At 48.3% G+C, this 17,859-nt stretch overlaps 12 protein-coding genes across 12 annotated transcripts; 5 read left to right on the top strand and 7 right to left on the bottom strand.

The window, feature by feature from the left end:
• Positions 1-236: 236 nt before the first annotated feature.
• RRP14 (ribosome biosynthesis protein RRP14) lies at positions 237-1,616 on the top strand (the record flags this gene model as incomplete). The annotated part of the gene is made up of 1 exon (XM_002552241.1): positions 237-1,616. One exon carries the CDS (start codon positions 237-239, stop codon positions 1,614-1,616), a length of 1,380 nt encoding a protein of 459 aa, XP_002552287.1.
• Positions 1,617-1,892: 276 nt separating this feature from the next.
• On the top strand, positions 1,893-4,547 carry SOV1 (Sov1p; the record flags this gene model as incomplete). The annotated part of the gene is made up of 1 exon (XM_002552240.1): positions 1,893-4,547. One exon carries the CDS (start codon positions 1,893-1,895, stop codon positions 4,545-4,547), a length of 2,655 nt encoding a protein of 884 aa, XP_002552286.1.
• A 37-nt stretch (positions 4,548-4,584) lies between these two features.
• UBX4 (Ubx4p) lies at positions 4,585-5,823 on the bottom strand (the record flags this gene model as incomplete). Its single annotated transcript, XM_002552239.1, has 1 exon — positions 4,585-5,823. One exon carries the CDS (start codon positions 5,821-5,823, stop codon positions 4,585-4,587), a length of 1,239 nt encoding a protein of 412 aa, XP_002552285.1.
• Positions 5,824-5,963: 140 nt separating this feature from the next.
• On the top strand, positions 5,964-7,268 carry KLTH0C01254g (KLTH0C01254p; the record flags this gene model as incomplete). Its single annotated transcript, XM_002552238.1, has 1 exon — positions 5,964-7,268. One exon carries the CDS (start codon positions 5,964-5,966, stop codon positions 7,266-7,268), a length of 1,305 nt encoding a protein of 434 aa, XP_002552284.1.
• Positions 7,269-7,419: 151 nt separating this feature from the next.
• Positions 7,420-8,682, top strand: AVO2 (Avo2p; the record flags this gene model as incomplete). Its single annotated transcript, XM_002552237.1, has 1 exon — positions 7,420-8,682. The coding sequence occupies one exon, from the start codon at positions 7,420-7,422 to the stop codon at positions 8,680-8,682; it is 1,263 nt and encodes a 420-aa protein (XP_002552283.1).
• Positions 8,683-8,700: 18 nt separating this feature from the next.
• Positions 8,701-9,036, bottom strand: HOT13 (Hot13p; the record flags this gene model as incomplete). The annotated part of the gene is made up of 1 exon (XM_002552236.1): positions 8,701-9,036. One exon carries the CDS (start codon positions 9,034-9,036, stop codon positions 8,701-8,703), a length of 336 nt encoding a protein of 111 aa, XP_002552282.1.
• A 133-nt stretch (positions 9,037-9,169) lies between these two features.
• MDH1 (malate dehydrogenase MDH1) lies at positions 9,170-10,171 on the bottom strand (the record flags this gene model as incomplete). The annotated part of the gene is made up of 1 exon (XM_002552235.1): positions 9,170-10,171. One exon carries the CDS (start codon positions 10,169-10,171, stop codon positions 9,170-9,172), a length of 1,002 nt encoding a protein of 333 aa, XP_002552281.1.
• A 1,976-nt stretch (positions 10,172-12,147) lies between these two features.
• KLTH0C01166g (KLTH0C01166p) lies at positions 12,148-13,041 on the bottom strand (the record flags this gene model as incomplete). The annotated part of the gene is made up of 1 exon (XM_002552234.1): positions 12,148-13,041. One exon carries the CDS (start codon positions 13,039-13,041, stop codon positions 12,148-12,150), a length of 894 nt encoding a protein of 297 aa, XP_002552280.1.
• Positions 13,042-13,798: 757 nt separating this feature from the next.
• SRX1 (sulfiredoxin) lies at positions 13,799-14,218 on the bottom strand (the record flags this gene model as incomplete). Its single annotated transcript, XM_002552233.1, has 1 exon — positions 13,799-14,218. One exon carries the CDS (start codon positions 14,216-14,218, stop codon positions 13,799-13,801), a length of 420 nt encoding a protein of 139 aa, XP_002552279.1.
• A 191-nt stretch (positions 14,219-14,409) lies between these two features.
• GPA1 (guanine nucleotide-binding protein subunit alpha) lies at positions 14,410-15,735 on the bottom strand (the record flags this gene model as incomplete). Its single annotated transcript, XM_002552232.1, has 1 exon — positions 14,410-15,735. One exon carries the CDS (start codon positions 15,733-15,735, stop codon positions 14,410-14,412), a length of 1,326 nt encoding a protein of 441 aa, XP_002552278.1.
• Positions 15,736-16,217: 482 nt separating this feature from the next.
• On the top strand, positions 16,218-16,946 carry CYT2 (cytochrome c1 heme lyase CYT2; the record flags this gene model as incomplete). Its single annotated transcript, XM_002552231.1, has 1 exon — positions 16,218-16,946. One exon carries the CDS (start codon positions 16,218-16,220, stop codon positions 16,944-16,946), a length of 729 nt encoding a protein of 242 aa, XP_002552277.1.
• A 107-nt stretch (positions 16,947-17,053) lies between these two features.
• Positions 17,054-17,335, bottom strand: TIM10 (protein transporter TIM10; the record flags this gene model as incomplete). Its single annotated transcript, XM_002552230.1, has 1 exon — positions 17,054-17,335. One exon carries the CDS (start codon positions 17,333-17,335, stop codon positions 17,054-17,056), a length of 282 nt encoding a protein of 93 aa, XP_002552276.1.
• Between the last annotated feature and the right edge of the window lie 524 nt (positions 17,336-17,859).

The raw sequence follows: 17,859 nt of genomic DNA, 5'->3' as shown, positions 1-17,859 counted from the left end.
CGTGCTTGCTCACGGCCGAAGACCGTCCGCACAAAACTCGCCTGTTGTCCGGTGTTCTTCAATCTTCATATCGCTTCTTCCCGCATTGTCAGCGGCTTCTTCAAAAGCTTTTCTCTTTCCATGTCGAAAGAAAAATTTTTGGCGATGAGCATCGCATCTCAGACTGGAGTGCGAACATAACAAGAAGCGACTTGGACATCAGCAGCTCATCCTCTGGAAAGTCCACTAGCCACAAAATGAGCAACTCCTTGGAAGAGCGTCTGAGGATAAATTCTAATGCATTCGACGGCCTGCTGTCGCTGATACCGGCCAAATACTACTACGACGATAAAACGCAAGACCAATGGAAGGCCAAAAAGAAGACCAAAGCACAATCGAAACTGGATAAGCGGAAGAAGTTGGATCCAGAGCAACAAAACGAGGAGTCTGCGTCTGCGTTAGAGGTCATGGAGGCGCGCGAGAAAAATGGGAAGCCGGCTGTTATTCCGGGCCAGAAGCCCTCTCGTGAACAAGAAGAAGCAAGCAGCGAGGAAGAGGAGGAAGTGGAGGAGGAGAGCACCAGCGGCGACGAGGGTGCATCAGAGACAGGCGAAAACGCCGGCCAGGTGCAGGCGGAGCCCAAGGGTCCTGTAAATAGCAAAATCGAGAGCGAGCAGGAGGACGGCTCCAAGGGCGAGGAAGACGATGAAGACTCCATAGACGTTATATTCGACGACGAGGGCAACAAGGTGGAGGCCCAGCCAGAATCCTTTGACAAGCCAGCGGCCGAGGCGGCCTCTGCAGTTGAGGACCAACCTGCCCCGCCCGCCGACTCAAAGGCCTCCAAAAAACAAAACCTTGAGAAGCTGCGCGCGAAGCTGCAAGAGAAGATCCAGGCTATGAAAGAAAAGCGCAGAGCCCCAGGTACACAAGTCACTGGTGCGCTTAGCTCGCGCGAGGCCATCTTGGCTCAACGTAAACGGAAAGAAGAACTGAAGCGCAAAAGAACCGAACAAAACACTCCAAAGGACGAAGACTCTAGCGACGAATCTAACTCCGGTTCAGACGCCGAAGGCGACTCAGAGACGGTATCTAAAAAGAGACGCGTGGACGACGGGATAGCCAATGACCTCATGTTCCAGAATATTGTATTTGACGACGGATCGCGTGCAACCTCTGATCTTCAGCGCCTAAGGAAGGCCCGCGAAAAGAAAGGTCCTTCCAAAAACGACATCAAAGCTCACCTCAGTGCTACAGAGGCTAAGCGCGCGAAGCTGGAATCAGAGGATGAACTGGTTCAGATACAACAAAAAGAGAAGGAGAAATGGCAGCGTGCCATGCTACAGGCTGAGGGTGAACGCATGCGTGATGACGAGAAGCTGCTACGCAAAGCTCTAAAGCGCAAAGAGGCCAAGAAGAGAAAGTCTGCCGTCGAGTGGCGCGAGCGTAAAGAAGCCGTGGCCACTGCCATCTCCGACAAGCAAAAGAGAAGAGAAGAGAACTTGCAAATTCGCAAAGAAAACAAGGGCAAGAAGAGAAATCACCGCGAAAAAATGAAGCGTGGTATTAAAGGTGTAGCGCCTACCAAGAAGAGGGCTGGTTTCGAGGGTCGGCTGAAAAGCGGAAAGAAGAAATAATTCGTTTAACCGCGAGAAAAAGGCTTCATAGTTATATACAAAATTGCATGATGTTCACTCATAGCTAAAGTCACCGTTTGATACCTCTATGCGCCCGCCTTGACGAAGACCGTCAGCGCTATTGCGATATCGATGAGTTCTACATGATTATTTGCTTATATAAACCGAGGCTAAATTTTTGCCCTCGGTTTAGCCAACTGGAAAATTACAGATTTGGCGATGAGCTTCGAAAGCCTGTCGTTGTGAAGAAGTGAGCATGTATCGCGAGAGCCTGAAATGATTTCATGTCGCGACATTTGCGTGCGAGCGCGCATCGGCTCACAGTTACGCTTCTACCGCAAGCGGCTAAAACCCCGGTACAACCATGTTCCACAGGTTAGTTCGTTACAAAGCGAGCTTCTACAGCCCAGGGAACTTAGGCTTCAAGCACACTCTCCTGAGTCAGTGGAAAGGGATTTGAGAAGGTTAGGATTTCGGGAGATTGATGAATCGGGGCCTGTTGATGATATGCTGGTTGAGTACTTGGAGTCTTCAAAGTCACCATTTAAGAAATCATCGAAGCATCTAAACTCATTGAAGAGCACTCTAGTCAATAACAAAAGCCCAAATCAAGACCGCATGAAGGCACTTTTCGATTTCTTACTGAAAGAGTCGGAGCAGGAGGTTAGGAGGCTCGAGAGCATGGGGCCTGAGCAGCTGCAAATGCTTCAGACGATACACGACTCCGAGAAGTCGGAGCATTCCGCCAAAGAAATTAGCTCAGAGCGGGAGCTAGAAAAAGCTATCTTACGTGAGCTGATGGAAAGTTCGCAAGATGAAGAAGGCCGCTCACTTTTGCCGAATACAGAGTGCTTGTTTCGCGTCTTATCAGATCTCAATATGAATAGACTCGCTAAGGCTGACATTATATCTGTAGAACAGATGGTTGGTGCTTTTGAGATTTCCAAACTTCTTCCTGCTTACAAGCTTCGACAGAGGGGCATTCTACTTTCCGGACATTTGATTTACTCGCTAGGTAATGTCAGGATGGATCCGATCAATGAATCCTTTTATATAGAATCCTTAGTTTACTATGGATTCTATAAAAAGGCTTTGGAACTCTTCAATACCTACCGCGAAAAGGTTGAAAAAAGATGGTGGTTTGAAATGGGAATGATGGTATGCCTGAGAGCAAACCACATACGACAATTCGACAAGTTGCTTGAGCATTCACTTAAAACTTTTGGCAGTGATTATATTAGCCCCAAAGTCCTGCGAACAGCCATCCGCAAGAAACTGTACTTAAGGAATTACCAATGTTCTGAAAAGCTAACAAAGCTGTTGATCAATGTGGCTTCAGCATATGGTCTGAAGCTATCTTCTCAACAGCAGCAAAACCCCCAGGGAATTTTTTTTCAAAGTGAGACGCAAGCGGACTTGTTTTTAAATGAGAAAGAACAAGTCACTGAGGCAGACTTTGTAGCGATAATACAGTATCACCTCTTCCGAAATAGAGAAAAACCTGCACTAGCATTGCTTGCAGAATTCGTCAAGCTCCCCGATGTCGATAAAAATCTTCTTTCAACCGCTTTAGTTCATCTAAAGTTACATCTACTTAAAAGCTTCGACGTGCTCGAAAAAGACATGCATTCATTGCTATCTGGCAAGGACATGAAGTTACTGCGCCAAGCGTTTTCCAATGCTACACGCCGCTTTCATGTGGAGGCTATACAAAAGAAGTTTGATACCGTTTTGTTTGACAGTATTTCGGATATCGCATCTCAACCTGTTTTGACCCAAAATATTGAACAATTTGTTGCAAATACCAATAAGAATCTCCCGCGAAACCCTGAGAATATACAAGATGAAACTGTTCACTCCAAGAAGCTTCATAATTTGCTGAAAGCTCTTTTGAAAAGTGGAAAAGAGGATCTAGCTGCTTCTCTGATGAAGGACGCCAATTCATACTCGTCAAGCGTTAAAGAATCAAAACTTTCTCTTGATGAAGATGATTTTTCTGGAATCAATGCTCATCATTATGCAGTTTGGATCGATCACTACAGTAGAAAAGTTCAAAAGGCCAAGAATCCTCGGGAGAAATATGAGTACGAAGCAAAGATTAAGGAGATAGTAGAAAAAGTGAACAAAGGCAACGTTCAGTATAACTCGGTTCTAATGACTTCTCTTCTTACTCACTTTACAGTTACCGCCAACTTAGACAATTGCTTCAATATCATAAATCCACTGATGGATTTTAGATGCTCAAAAACAGAAGAATCGAAAGGAAATAGAAAGCTTCTTTCGTTTTTTGAACGCCGTGAAATCACGAAGTCCTTGTATTTTCAAATTTGGAAAGCTCTTATACTGTACTTCTCACGGTTTGAAAACGGCCTGGGTACGACTGAAATTAGATCAAACCAAAAGGCGTGGGGGTACAAAATCTCAGCAGAGAGATCTAAAATCACTGTTCATCCTAATTATGATTTCAGGACACTTTTCAAACTGATGGTACTTGAAGACAATATTCTTCCTGATAGGCCTTTTTACCATACAATTTTACAAGCATTCATCAAGGTCCGCGATTGGGCATACATTCCTGCAATCCTTAGATACATGCGGCACATAAACGGTATCGAAATCGACCGTAAATTACAGAGGTATATTAACGGTGGCCTGAAATTGGAGTATATTGCGGTGGAGCGTGAACGGCTCGATAGTCAGAAGGCTGAATTTTCAGGCGTAGAGAAGTTCACAACCCCGGTTGTCAACACTGCAAGGAGAAACGTAGAAAACCGCATCAAGAAGGGTGATATTCTGGGTGAAACAAGCACAGACTACAGCCTTCAAGTCGAACAAAATATCCTGAACTTCCTAAGAAGTTATAGAAGCCATGAAATGGAACGCGTCCAACAAGCATTCGAGGAAGTTGGTATCGAAGTCATCAATACATGATGAAGTAGCATTATCTTGTTTATAGAATGAATCTTAACTATTTTTTTCCGAGCTTTAGCCACTTGGGCTTCTGGCCCATTCGCAGCCCTGCAGAAGATTTGACGGAACTTTCCCCTACCTTATTACTTTGTGCGTGACTTGTTTCCTCACCAAGTTCGTTCGTTCGGGATCCACGTTGCTCTTGCAATGCGGCACTTTGAGCATCTGCCAGAGTCTTAGCTTTTTGTAGAAGCTCTTCCTTTAGATATGGTCCCTTATGATTAGTTTCGAAAACCAAGAGTGTTTTCGATCCAAAACCTAAATCTGCGACCAGTTTTGCTTCACTGTCCTCAATCTCTTTGTGTGGGTGAGAGTAATACAGTCTAAAAGATACGGTTCTGTCCGCTAAGCACCTTTTTATGGCCTCATAGACCAAATTCATGGTCTCGTCTGGATTGAAGTTGATATCAATGCAAGCACGGTCTGGAAATCGAACTCTTATATTGCACTGGTCTATAACATGCTTTTTAGCATTTTCTTGTTCCTCGCGCATGCGTTTGGTAAGCAGTTCATTACTACCAGCGCTCTTCGAGATTGTTCTTTGATAGCTCTTGAACTGCCCTATTGAGACTTCATAATCTTCATCCGCCACATTCTGTTTAGTGGCTGTCGAAGGCGTCTCATTTGGTACATACGCCAAGACTTCATGCAGAAGTGGCTTTTCAGCAATTTGGGGCGGTGTGTGATCCTTTTTGTATTCAACTAGGGAAGGTGTTTTCTCCACTGAGGGTTTCGCAGGCACAACAGAGTTCGATATGGTCAGTCTTACAGCTACATCTTCCAATATTCCGAGATGAGCGAAAGAGGCAGTCACAAGGGCTTCATAGTTCCAAACTTTCGAAAAACACTGCAATTTCAAAACTTGGGGGTCAAGGGTCCAACTATTTTTCTCGCAGATGTTTTCAATTGTTTTAATGATACTATCGGATTGCTGAACTGCGACAACTTCCACACCTCTACCCAAAACTTGGAATTTAACCCTAAACATTTTCGCTTCGCTTGCTGCTTTCTCGATACAATGGTTCAGCTCCAGTTTGGCGCCTTTGGGAAGATTCAACAGTCTCAGAGGTACAGTTAGGGGCAATTCCTTGCCGTGGTGAGTTAGGATCCATGACTTATTCTCCGATTCCACTTTAAAATGAACAACACTCTTTTGAAGCACTTCGTTCAGCACGCAACCGGGTTCTGCCTTGGCTTTATAGGTGCTAAATTTGTACACCACACTGACTAATGACATTACTTTAATTTTTATTTCCTTGTCAAGGTGGCGTTAACTATTTCAAGCGTCGTGTTTCTAGGTATATATAGATCTGCGAGAACTTCATCAAATCACAGGTTCGCTTCTTTCGCTCAGCAGAGAGGAGAACGAGCAACGATATGACTGGCCAAACGCAGTCTGATCTGCGTCCACCAACCGACATTGAGATAGAAGAGCTGAAGAAGATTTACGGTTGGAAGAAGGCATTCAAGACTTGGTGGAGTCGGGCAGATGCCAAGGAAAATGAGAAGAAACTTTTATCAACACTAGAGTTCTTTCCAGGCGGCGACTCTATTCGCAATTGCGAGTTGTTAGATGTTGATATTGGCAACAAACAGCACATTCATGAATTTTCGATCCAAAATATTGAGTCGTGCTCTCGCGACTATTGTAAGGACTTGGTGATGGTGCATGGGTATGGAGCGGCTCTCGGACTTTTTGTGAGAAATTTCGATGGTTTAAGTCGCATCCCAGGTATTAATCTACATGCTCTAGATATGTTAGGTTGTGGACTTTCGTCGAGGCCAAGGTTCCCTGGAACAGGATTAATCTCAAGTGTTATCAAGAGAGGCCGCGTTACTAAGGAAGAAGTCTACGAAGCGGAGAATTTCTTCATTGATTCGCTTGAGAAATGGCGGCAGCAGCGAAAGCTTGACAAGTTTGTACTAGTTGGGCACTCGCTGGGCGGGTACTTAAGTTGCTGTTACGCTCTCAAGTTCCCTGAACGTGTGGAGAAATTGGTTCTTGTAAGCCCTGTAGGAGTTGAAAAGTCTGTATTCGACCTCACAAAAGAACACACTCCATCGCATAACAACGCCAGCGAGCTCGGACCGGACCTGTCCAAGGAGGTGACCAACAGTTCGGGGAGACCTACCACCGATGACCCCGTCAAGACATCGTCATCTTTTCACGTTCCTGACGAAGCCGGAAACGTTGAACGCGTACCAAATATGCCCTGGATATTTTCTTCTATGTGGACCTACAATATCTCGCCATTTGGCTTGTTGAGGAGCGCAGGGCCAGCAGGACCACTACTTTCTTCGAGATGGTCTTTCCGCAGGTTCTCCTTTGCAGAAAATACGGAGCAACTCCTCACGTTCCATGAGTATTGTTACAGCATATTCAGTGGTTCTGGAAGTGGCGAATACGCATTGACTCGGATCTTGGCGCCTGGCGTGTTGGCAAGAGTGCCTCTTCTAAGTCGTGTACCAGAGAATCTCAAATGTGACTCGTTTTGGATGTACGGAAGCCATGATTGGATGAGCAAAGAAGCAGGGAGTGTTATAGTCAGACAAATCAACAAAACCAAAGGATCCGTTAAGGCTGATTACTCCGTTGTCTCCGATGCTGGTCATCACTTGTACCTTGACAACCCAGAGGAGTTCAACCAAAAGCTTGCAAAGTTTCTTAAGGTTGATCTGTAGCGCAGCAGTAGGTATTGTTTAGATATTTGATACATAAGGCTCAACTTTCCCTGTGTTACGGACATTGTTCTTTAGAATTTCCATAAAGAAGCACTTAATTTATTCGATGCATAATCCGATAAATCAACGCTAAGAATTGATTAGCCGAACAATGTTGGATGACCCCGGGGTTAGACTGCGAAATGCAGTAATGGTCGGGAAGCTGTTGATAGTGAAACGCATTCTTTCGCGTTTCCCAGACCTCATAAACGTCATAGACCCTAGTAACGGGTGGTCATTACTTCACTACGCATCCTACTACGGAAGGTATCTAACATGCGTACACTTGGTCCAACTGGGCCATGGTAAGAGCGAGGTACTGCGAACCTTCAAAGGTAACACATGCGTGCACTTAGCTCTATTAAATGGTCATGAACAAACTGCTCACCTTTTATTGCAGCACTTCCCGTACTGTCTGAACATGAAAGGCCACAAGGGTCTAACACCCGTACAGATGACATGTTTACACGACCATCACCAATGTTTGAGCCTTCTGCTTAGCCTCGGTGCAGATATTAGTGTACGTGATGATAACGGAAACACGGCATTGCATACCTGCCTTATGTATGGGAGCGAGAGCTGCATGAGAATGCTTGTGCTAGAAGCTAATATGGAGGACTTGGAGAGCCAAAAGCTTGGTGAATGGACGCCGGCAGACTTGTGTCAGACTTTTGAGTTAGCCGAAGCATATCAAAAGGCTTTAAAGGAGAAGCAGGCTCGCGCGAAATTGTCAAAGAGGCCTAGCTACCAGTTCGTAGCTTCGCCACTCACCATACCCCAGCCCTTCTTTGAAAATACAGGGTCGCCATTGCTCACCAGCTCCCCGGCAGTACAGTCTTTAACATCAAGCTTACCTCCTCTGCCGCAAATTTCCACCAGCCGAAGGACATCCGTTGGGAGCCAAAACGTATGGTCGCCCAGAACACCAATTATGTGCGCACACAATACAGCAAGCGTTAATACACCTTCCAAGAAACTGACAACCAAACCTTCAATAAGCAGCCAGATGGGCTCAGCGTCTTCCGCATCTCTCTCGCATCAGGAAAGCGCTTTGAGCATGAACAGTGGCAGGAATAAGCCGCAGGAACATTTCGCGACACCAAAGTTCTCACGACCTTCTACAGCCAATACGCCTTCAATGGGAAAGAGCATATCTACAACAAGTATCACAAGCAGTGACAACAACACAACAAAGAATTCACCTCTGTTTCATGATACCCAGACGCGACCAGTACTGAGGGCGGGTTCCCGAAGTGATTCGCGCGAGGCCTCCCGAGACTCAGTAGCATCACAAAAACATTCTATGGCACCACCGAAAAGCGCCCCGATCTCTCTTCTTAACATTCCAATATCAAAGCTACGGAACAGGGACTAACCAAATCATATAATAATCTTACATATCAAAGTAAATGGAGTAATGTAACTTGCAACCGGGGTTGAAGAGGGCACCGCAATACGGACAGTCTAGCTGTTCTGTGCGCATCAGTCCGTTCCGATACTCCTCAAACGTCATAGCTTCTCTGCAAACCCCGCATAACACCACTTCCTCAGTTGGTTCAGAAGTCAGATTATATCTCTTTATTAAATGAGACTCCTGAGACTCATGACAAGAGTAACACGCATAAAAAGATTCACAACATTTGAACTTGAAGCACACTACGTCTAGTGGCGAATTCCAATGTATACACCTAGTCTGCTCGTCCACTAACTGGCCTTTTGGGAGGTTCATTCCCGTTTTTAGGAGCGGTTGCAGTGATTACGAAAAAGTGAGTGGTCAACTTACGTACTGAGGCAAAAAGAGTAAGGCAGATCGTTAGTTATGTATCATTGAATATAAATAGGAGACTGGCGAGCGTCGTAGCTTAGGACTTGACGAACGCAGTGCCCTTCTCTATGTTCTTCTTCAAGGTTTCCTTGCACTTGTCAAGCAATTCCTGCTCTTCAGAGGAGATCTCACCAATAGAGAAGATCTTCTCGACACCCTGAGGACCGAGCTTCACAGGAGAAGCAAAGAACTCAATTCCCTCGCTCTTGAACAGAGGAGAGTCGACGAAGGAAGGCTCGATAACATCGGCCTCGCCTTCCAAACCAGCAAGAACAGAGTTGGCAAATCTTGCACCTGCTTGGGCCATGGACAGAGTGGCGGAACCAGCGCCGTTCTTGGCCTTGACAACTTCGTCACCGCCGAATTGAATTCTGTGGATGAGAGCGTCTCTCTTCTCCTTGTCCATGAGTTTGTGCTTGGTTTGGGAGATTAGGGGGATGATTGTAATACCAGAGTGGCCACCAATGACGTTGACCTTCTCAGTGGTAGGGTTAGTGCCGGAGACCTCGGAAATGAAACGCGAGGCTCTGATGACATCAAGGGTGGTGACACCGAACAGCTTCTTAGGGTTGTACACGCCCTTCGATTTCAGCACCTCGGCGACGATAGGCACAGTGGAGTTCACTGGGTTAGAGATCACCAGGATCGCGGCGTTGGGCGCGTTCTCCGCACAGGCCGCGGCGAGGTCGCGCACGATGGAGGCGTTGATGGAAAACAGGTCGTCTCTGGTCATACCAGGCTTTCTTGGAACACCTGCAGGGATCAAAACCACGTCGGTGTCTTTTAGCGCGCTCTTGATACCGTCCTGGGCGTCCGCCGAAAACCCTTTCACGACGGAGTTTGTAGGGATGTGTGACAAGTCGGCGGCGACACCAGCGGCGCCTTTCAGGTCGTAAAGTCTGAGGTCGGTGACCTTGTGGTTCAGTTTCAACAGTAGCGACAGCGGTTGGCCAATGCCACCTCCGGCGCCCAGCACCGTGACTTTGTAGGGGTTTGCTGTGGAAGACGAAAATGCACGCTTAGCGACTTTGGCGAACATTACAGAGGGTTTGGTTAGCAGAATTTCGAATTGCAAAGGAAGCAAGGCGTGTTTGCGAGTGAAAGCTGCTTGTTCAGATGCAATTGCGCTGTTCTCCGAAATTACGTTCCTGCTTCTTCCCTTTTATATATTTGTTGAAGGTCATGAACAGGACAATTTTCATGAAAGGGAATCGGCGCCGAATCGGTACAAGAAGCGTAAAAGCGAAAGAACGCGTCAAGACGGGCACGACTGCCGCTGGAAGACGCTCAGCAGGCCCCAATTAACGCTAAGGACTCTCACCTAGCTCTAAATAACCTGCAGTTGGGTGTATTCTTGAGCGCGGACGAGAGCATTTGGTACGAGCATTCAACTCAAACGAGCCGCAGTGTGCGAAGCCGGTCCCGAAAGCGCGGCCAGGGCTTCAATTGCGGGGAGATTTGAGCTCTATTGACTACCGATTTCAGCTGGTCCCCGCGCCTCTGCATTTGCGGGACTTGACAGTAATTCGTAATACATGAGCGGCATTAATGATGCAGGTTCGGCACGGCTTTCTGGAATACGCAATACAAGCCGCTACAGCCCGCATAAGCAGCTGTTTCAAATACTCCGAATGCGGCGCGCCTTCTCGACGTTGCCGTAGAGCCGGCAAAGACACAGCCCCGAGAGGCATGGCGAGCCGTGGCATATGATAACAAATGCTTGAAGGGGCGCGTGTCACGTGATCAGGTCACTTCTGTTCACGTGATATCAGCTGCCTTCGGTTTGTTTCCCGCTTGTTTCCTATTTGTTTCCCAAAGGATGTTTCCCGGTTTTATCTAAAGCCGCTACTGAGGGCGAAAAACGTTGGGATGCAGCGGGGAAGCAGAGTAATCTGCGGGCTCGAAAGGACATTTATTGATTGGGACGTTAAAATCCTGGACGAGGTTTTTTACGCCTCTGAGGACGCTGGGGCGAAAAGTGGCCGAGGTGCGAACGTTGCAATGCCAACGCCGGAATGCCAAGTCCCCTCTCTGGCCCGAGGCGCCGGATTGGTATGGGAGAAAGTCTAGCGCAGCGGCGCTGTGAGCTTCTAAGTTAACAACCGAAAATCATTGTTTTTTTGACAGTGTGGCCTGGTTTGTTAGAGGTATGGAAAGGAAGAATATACCTCCGGTGATTCGTGATTTCTTCGCTTTAGACAGGAGTTTGGGTCGCTTTGTTCGGACATGTAATAATAATAATTAATAACAGGACAGCGAGGAAAAATTATTCAAGAAACCTACGACAAACAGGTGCCAATAAAGATGTCGTAGATACACCCGTTTTTCTTTGAAATAGGCGGAAAACGGTTGGCGTACACGCTACGCGCAGCGCCCTTGTATGCTATGTAAATATTCGGCAAGCGCGACGGCCTGGATTATTTCGCGATTCGACCGCAGAGGACGGTGCTGTTACACGAGTGTCGTGTCGAGCAGCATTCAGTGTTGCCCAGCCGCAATATCCCGGTGGCAGCTTCTAGACCATAGCTGACGCGAAGCTTCAGATGCTTAGTCGAACCTGGCGCCATTAGAGCCGGTCACGTGACACTAACCTGCCGAGGTGCTAAAGCTTGAGGCAGCGATCAGGCCTGTCTAGAACCGAGTAGCTGTCGCACGCACTTTTTCGGGTTGCGCTTCCCGTTTTCGTGCCCTCAAACCATAAAGCTCCCGCACAAGGCCCCGAAAAGGCTGCCGTTGCTCTGCGCGCTGTGACAATAATCTCGGTATGCGACCAGCACGTGTGGCGTCAGCCTTGGCGCCGGTATAACTTGACATAGTCATCAGGGCCTTGCCCTGGTCCGTTGGCAAAGCTCAGTGCGGCCTAAGCCGTGCAAGCCGATTCTTAATAGAAGTACACTTATTAATAATTAAAAGGGTCCGAAGGACATAAAACGACCTCCGAGGGCCGTAGGACCATGCTCAAGCCCACGCTTCGCGGGAATGTGTGCAGCGTCCGCCGCCCTGAAAGACGACACGCTACATCGAGTTGTTGCGTCTCCTTTTCTCTTTGCGGTCTTGCTGCAGGGTGCAAATTACAAGCGACATGCATGCAATCACTTGCGTGTACCACGGAATCTCGTCTAGCCCGTAGGAAGCAGCGTTGGACTCAATCTCGATCTCACCCACGTTTAAAGAAGCAAGCTTTCTGGTGATCTTGGGCAGAAACGCGGTATCCGTGTCTTTGTACCTAGCCCACACTGCGGCCCCCGAGGCGCGCGTTGCCGCGTATGCGGCCGAGCGGTGAGCACCAGGCGCTCCCGCGGTGGTCGGAGGTGGTGGCGCCACAGAGCCCACGACCAACAGCTCGAATTTGTCGGGAAGAAGCAGGGACCTGGCCTTGCGAACCCACTTCACGTTCCACTCGCCCAACTGGGAGTCCATGTCGAAAGAAGTGCGGTGCTTGATGAGGTCCACGTTCAGTGAGCCGTCCGGCGTATAGAAAACTAGCCTGTATCCCGGCTGTAGCCCGCCGTGGACCGCCTTGTACACCTCGCAGAACGGCATTTTGTATATGATCCGGTCGTCGGCCTGCGACACGACCGAGCAGCTGGGGTGCGGCAGCGGGTCTGAGGCCGAGCACAGCACGTACTTGTAGATCCGGTATCGTACCCCATCGCCCTTGAACACCCGTGACAGGAGGTACGGGTCTTCGAGTACCAGGCTGGGCACGCCCATGCCGTCGTCCTCCGCCCGAATTTTCCGGCTGTTACTCAGAAACTTCTCAAACGAGTGTTGAGTGGGGAAACACATCAAAGACCGCGTCTTGTAGAATACCGACGCAAGTACCATATGTCTTTCTCTGCAGAACCGCAGCGAAGGCGGCACGTCTGCTGTGTGTTGTGTTATTGGCTTGCTAGGAGTGGAGCCCATAGTATATCACTTCAATTGGTTGTGTAAGTTGTGGTATTGGTTAGTGAATGTATCCCTTTACTGAAAATGATCCAAAACGCAGCCTATTTATGCAAACAGAAGTCCGCTATACACCAAATCGAGGCTTAAAGGTCGCCTTGGCTGTTATTATCTAAGTACACTGCTAGCAGTACCGCCTTTCAGCCACATGGTCACGAGAGCGGACACAGGCATGGAATGGCCGTCGGGTAAGAAAAATACGTGAGAATCCGAAGAAGGCGCAGGTTTGCATGCGCCTTAACGCGGCGAAACAGGTTCTTCGCACGGCGTCTTCCGATGGCCGGGCGTGGCTTTAGCTTTCAAGCCCTTGAATTTTTGCATGGGCTATGCTTTAGCAAGGCAAGATTACGTAGAAAGGCGCAGGGACGCACAACACCAGCCGATGCAAACTTCGTGCCAAGACAGGTCCCGAAGATAGGAAGAGGGGAAGCACCCGTCTTCCGTGCAAGCACAAGTGGCTAGCACTCAACCTTTTGAATTAGGCTAGCATTCAGACTTCAGTTGGTCGCGTGACTGTGTTAAGCTGGAAGTGTTTGATGCACGTGGTCTGCGAACTTGAAGGGGCCCTGCTGAATCAGCACTGCTGATTCAGCCACGAATAGGTCGAATAGCCAGTGTGCGCAGGCTATACCAGCTGCGCCAGTTGGTGGTCCAACTCGTTAAATCGTTAAAGTATATATGCTACATTCCGTGCACGGAGGGAGGCGACTGGACGCGCTCATTGGCGGGCCTCCCTGCTAGCCTCGTTGTCGATGGTGCCGAACATGTCGTCCACCGAGCTTCCCACGTACAGTTTCAGCTGGTCCTTCGTCGCGGGAATGACCTTGCAGCGCACGAGCACGTCTTTTCCAGTTTGGTCGCGAATGCGCTCGTAAGCCTGGAAGCGGTGGCAGCCCCCGAAGCCAAAGTAGAAGTTCTGGCCGTTATGCCGGACGCACACAACGTCGATTGGAGGCAGCTGCCCGTCCATTTTCGAGGCTTCCTCTATAGTGCAGGTTTTGCTCGCCTCTGGAACGCCCTTCATAGTGGACACCATCGCGTCGATTTTCTGGAAGTCCAGGACTGGGGCGATGGGCCTCCTGATCTGAGAGAGTGGAATTTCACTGATTTTGTTGAGTCCGCCTGTTTGGATTGACATCTTTGGGGATGGCCAAACTCGATCTTGGGAGCCTACGAGCCCGCGTCGCGCTTGCTTTTATACATCGTTCTCAAGGGCGCAATGTTGACTAAGGTCGCTTAGTGAGACGCTGGGTTCTAGACGTCCGTCGTATAGAGAGATGACGCTTAGTCAACAGCACCCAAGCCGCGCCGCGGCAGCGGGTCCGTAGCTCACAATATGCCGCTCTTCTTGAGGTTCTGCTGTATTATGAGATCCGCCACGGCGGTGAGCACGAAGCGCATGCTCTGAGTGTCAGTAGCGCACGTCCTATGCACGTAAACGGGCCTACCAGTCTTGTTCAGGCTCAGAAAAATACTCTCAAAGTACTTGAGCCCAGCATCAACATCGCCCACGCGGCCCTGGTATTCTGGAAAGTATTGCCGGATGGGCGAGCGCGTCAACTTCTCTTTGAAAATGTCAGTTTTATTCAGGAACAAGATGAAAGGCGTGTTGGAAAACCACTTGGAATTCAGCAGCGTGTTGAAAAGCATAATAGACTCGTGCATTCGGTTCACACGTTCATCCTCAAAGAGCATCTGGTCGTACTCGCTCACTGCCAAAACAAACAGCACTGCTGTAATGTCTTGGAAACAATGAATCCATTTGCGCCGCTCGGATCGTTGTCCGCCTGCATCCAAAACCTTGAAGTTAGTCGATCCAATGTTGAACGCGGTTTCGGTGATCCCCGTTGTTTTGATTCGGCCTTTAAGTATGTCTTCGTCCGAGCACACGTATGTCGGGTTTGCAAAGTTGTGAATGTGTTCGAAGTAATATTCCGCCGAACTCTCAAGCTGGAACTCGTTGGAACGCGCGAAGCACTGCCGAACCCCGCGGTCGTGTTTCCACAATTCTGAGATTGCGTCTGCAATTTGCTGACTGCTAACTGAACGTGTGGCAACATTTTGACTTTGCGCGAGCGCTGAATTCGTGCCATCTTCACTAAGGCCCTCGGAAAGCTCCTGCAGGTTGAAAGTGTCACCATCCTCAAGACCCTGAAACGCCTGAGCGCGGCCCGTGCTTTTGGTGCGCCGCTTGTTTTCGCTAGTCTCAGAGTACTTGAGTACATAGTCGTTTAGGAAACCAGAGCCACCCGCCAGGCTAGCATCGATGTGCTCCAGCGGCCGAGCGCGAAGTAGTAACCTTTTCTGCTCGAACAAATGTCGATTGGTCTCCGGGTTGTCACAGTCGAGAGGAATTCCCAGCTTGCGCGCCTGAATGATCAATATTTTCATAGACTGAACGGCATCTGCCCAGATCACCTGAGTATATTGCACGCGTTCCTGATTTCCAAACCCGCCTTGGTGTAGCAAGCGCAATTGCTTCAAAACCGTTGACTTTCCCGATTCTCCAGCTCCCAGCAGCAAAAGTTTGATCTCTTTTTTCTCCTTGTGCTTCTGCATTTGCAAGGAGCGCTCTACCATGTCGTTGGCCCGTTTGCTTTGCAAGAACGGGTCCTGCTCATCTGCGGAAAGGGCCGTACTTGCGGCGCAACCCATTCTCCTGTGCTTCGAACAAAGTTGTGGGCTGTTCCAACTTCACCCTACGCTTCAGGCTTAAAATTCATATGCTCCGCCCAGTAGAGCTCTTTGCTCCCGAGCTCTTAAACTCTTAGTCTGTCGTATCACGTCTGCGGGCCCCACAACCTTTTTGAGGTTTCCTGTGTTGCAGGTTCGAGCCCAAGTAATACCCATTCCGGAGTGAAGACAACGCTCAATCTGTAATATTAAGAGAAATGGACTCAATGGTAACCATTAGGCCGTGGGATGCCTTCATGTTTATTGACTTAGGTTACCGATTTTGCGAATCTTTGTTGATCTGATATTCTTTCGGTTTTTAATTGTAGATTTATTACAATAAAATCCTATTAGCGATGCGAACTTTAAAGAAGTCTATTAAAATCAACACAGACCTTAGCCAAGTGCCTGCGCTGGTTTTTAGTACCATAGTAGCTGGAAAAAGATCGCCTTTAAAGTAGAGAATGGGCTCCGAAACTGAGAGTACATGCCCTGTCGATCATACCGCGCGGGAGGCATGGCTAAAGAACATGAGTAAAACCGACGGAGCCGAAGGGGCAGACGCAGCTGCCAAAGAAAGCTGTCCTGTAAACCATGATGCCAGAAAAGTTTGGCTACAGCAGGCAGAAGCCTCCAACGCTCCAGAAGCAGTGGAATGTACCTCAGACCAAATTCCTAATACCCCGCAGTACAAGACCGATGTCAAGCTGCCAACAGAACGCGAGGTCTCGAGCATCCCGCGTACAGGAACAGAGGGCCAGCACTGGGTCTATCCTTCACAAAAACAGTTCTTCGAAGCGATGCTGCGGAAGCAGTGGAACCCTAACTCTGATGACATGAAGACGGTGGTGCCCATTCATAACCAAGTCAATGAGCGAGTGTGGAACTACATAAGGTTATGGGAAAAGGGCCAAGGAGGTGAAGAGTGTGGCGGAGTCCAATTGACAAGTTTCAAGGGAGACTCTAAGAAGTTGACGCCCCGTGCGTGGTTCCGCAGTAGCATCTTGGGTTATTCCAAGCCCTTTGACCGCCACGACTGGACGGTCAATCGGTGCGGCAAAGACGTGGACTACGTGATCGACTTTTATAGCAGCGATACGACCGGCGGCCCCAGCGTCTATCTGGATGTCCGGCCAAAGCTAAACAGCAAGGAAGGTATCCTGCTGCGCTGCAAAAAAATGCTAGGGCTTTAGTGCCGTAAAGTCCAGATCACCGCCAATCCTGTAAATACATCTTTAACTTTATTTGAATTCAAATTCACTATACACAAGAACACGAGAAGCATTTGCGGTTTTGCATCTTAGACTCTGCCTGGACCACCAGCGAAAGCGTTGCCCATTTTTTGCATGTTTTCTCCAACCTTGACATTGGTCTCGAAGTACTTTGCGACGCAACGGTCAATGCAGGATGACTCATTCTTGTTCAGGTCACCTTCGCTGTATGAGGTTTGGACGCACTTTTTGTGACAGTTGTCAACTAGCTTGTTAAACATGTCTGTGACGAGGTCTAGCTCTGCTTCAGCTGCGCTGATCTTCTGTTGAGAGTTTAACTGTGGTTGTCCGCCGAAGCCCAGGAATGACATTGTGAGGATTTGATCGGATATGAGAGTTACAGCGGGAGTGCTTCAATTGATGGAAGTACTGTACTAGTTTTTGGTTGTTTAAAGATTTTTCGCTATCGCTATTTTTTTGCAGATACTTAAACCTCCAGTGAAAACGTGAGGATCAGCAGCTAAAGCAAACGTGTCAGTTCTTTGAGAAGCTACAAAGGAACTATCCTCCTTCTATACCACTTTTCCAATCTAACATGCGTAGTTCATGGCTGTGTGCTTCAAATTCGAGGTCGAACCGGCTTCACAGTTTTTTGTTCAAACTTACTTTCTTGGTGTCTTGAACTTAAGTCAGCATGCCACGGCGCACGGGGACCTGCTGTTGATATTTCTATAAGCAATGAGTGTCCAAGAACTCGGATAGACGTCTGCCATAATGAGAGGTCTATGGACAATTTAGTGGCAAAATCAATCCCCTTTTGGACAGGCATAGAAATACTCTGTAACATTAGCCTCGTCTTCGAAACTTTGGTATTGAGCGTAAACATTGGTGTTGA

Source organism: Lachancea thermotolerans, assembly GCF_000142805.1.
Source record: "Lachancea thermotolerans CBS 6340 chromosome C complete sequence".
In the NCBI taxonomy this organism is placed as follows: domain Eukaryota; kingdom Fungi; phylum Ascomycota; class Saccharomycetes; order Saccharomycetales; family Saccharomycetaceae; genus Lachancea; species Lachancea thermotolerans.
The sequence above is the reverse complement of the archived record's forward strand: the minus strand, read 5'-3'. Positions and strand labels throughout refer to the sequence as shown.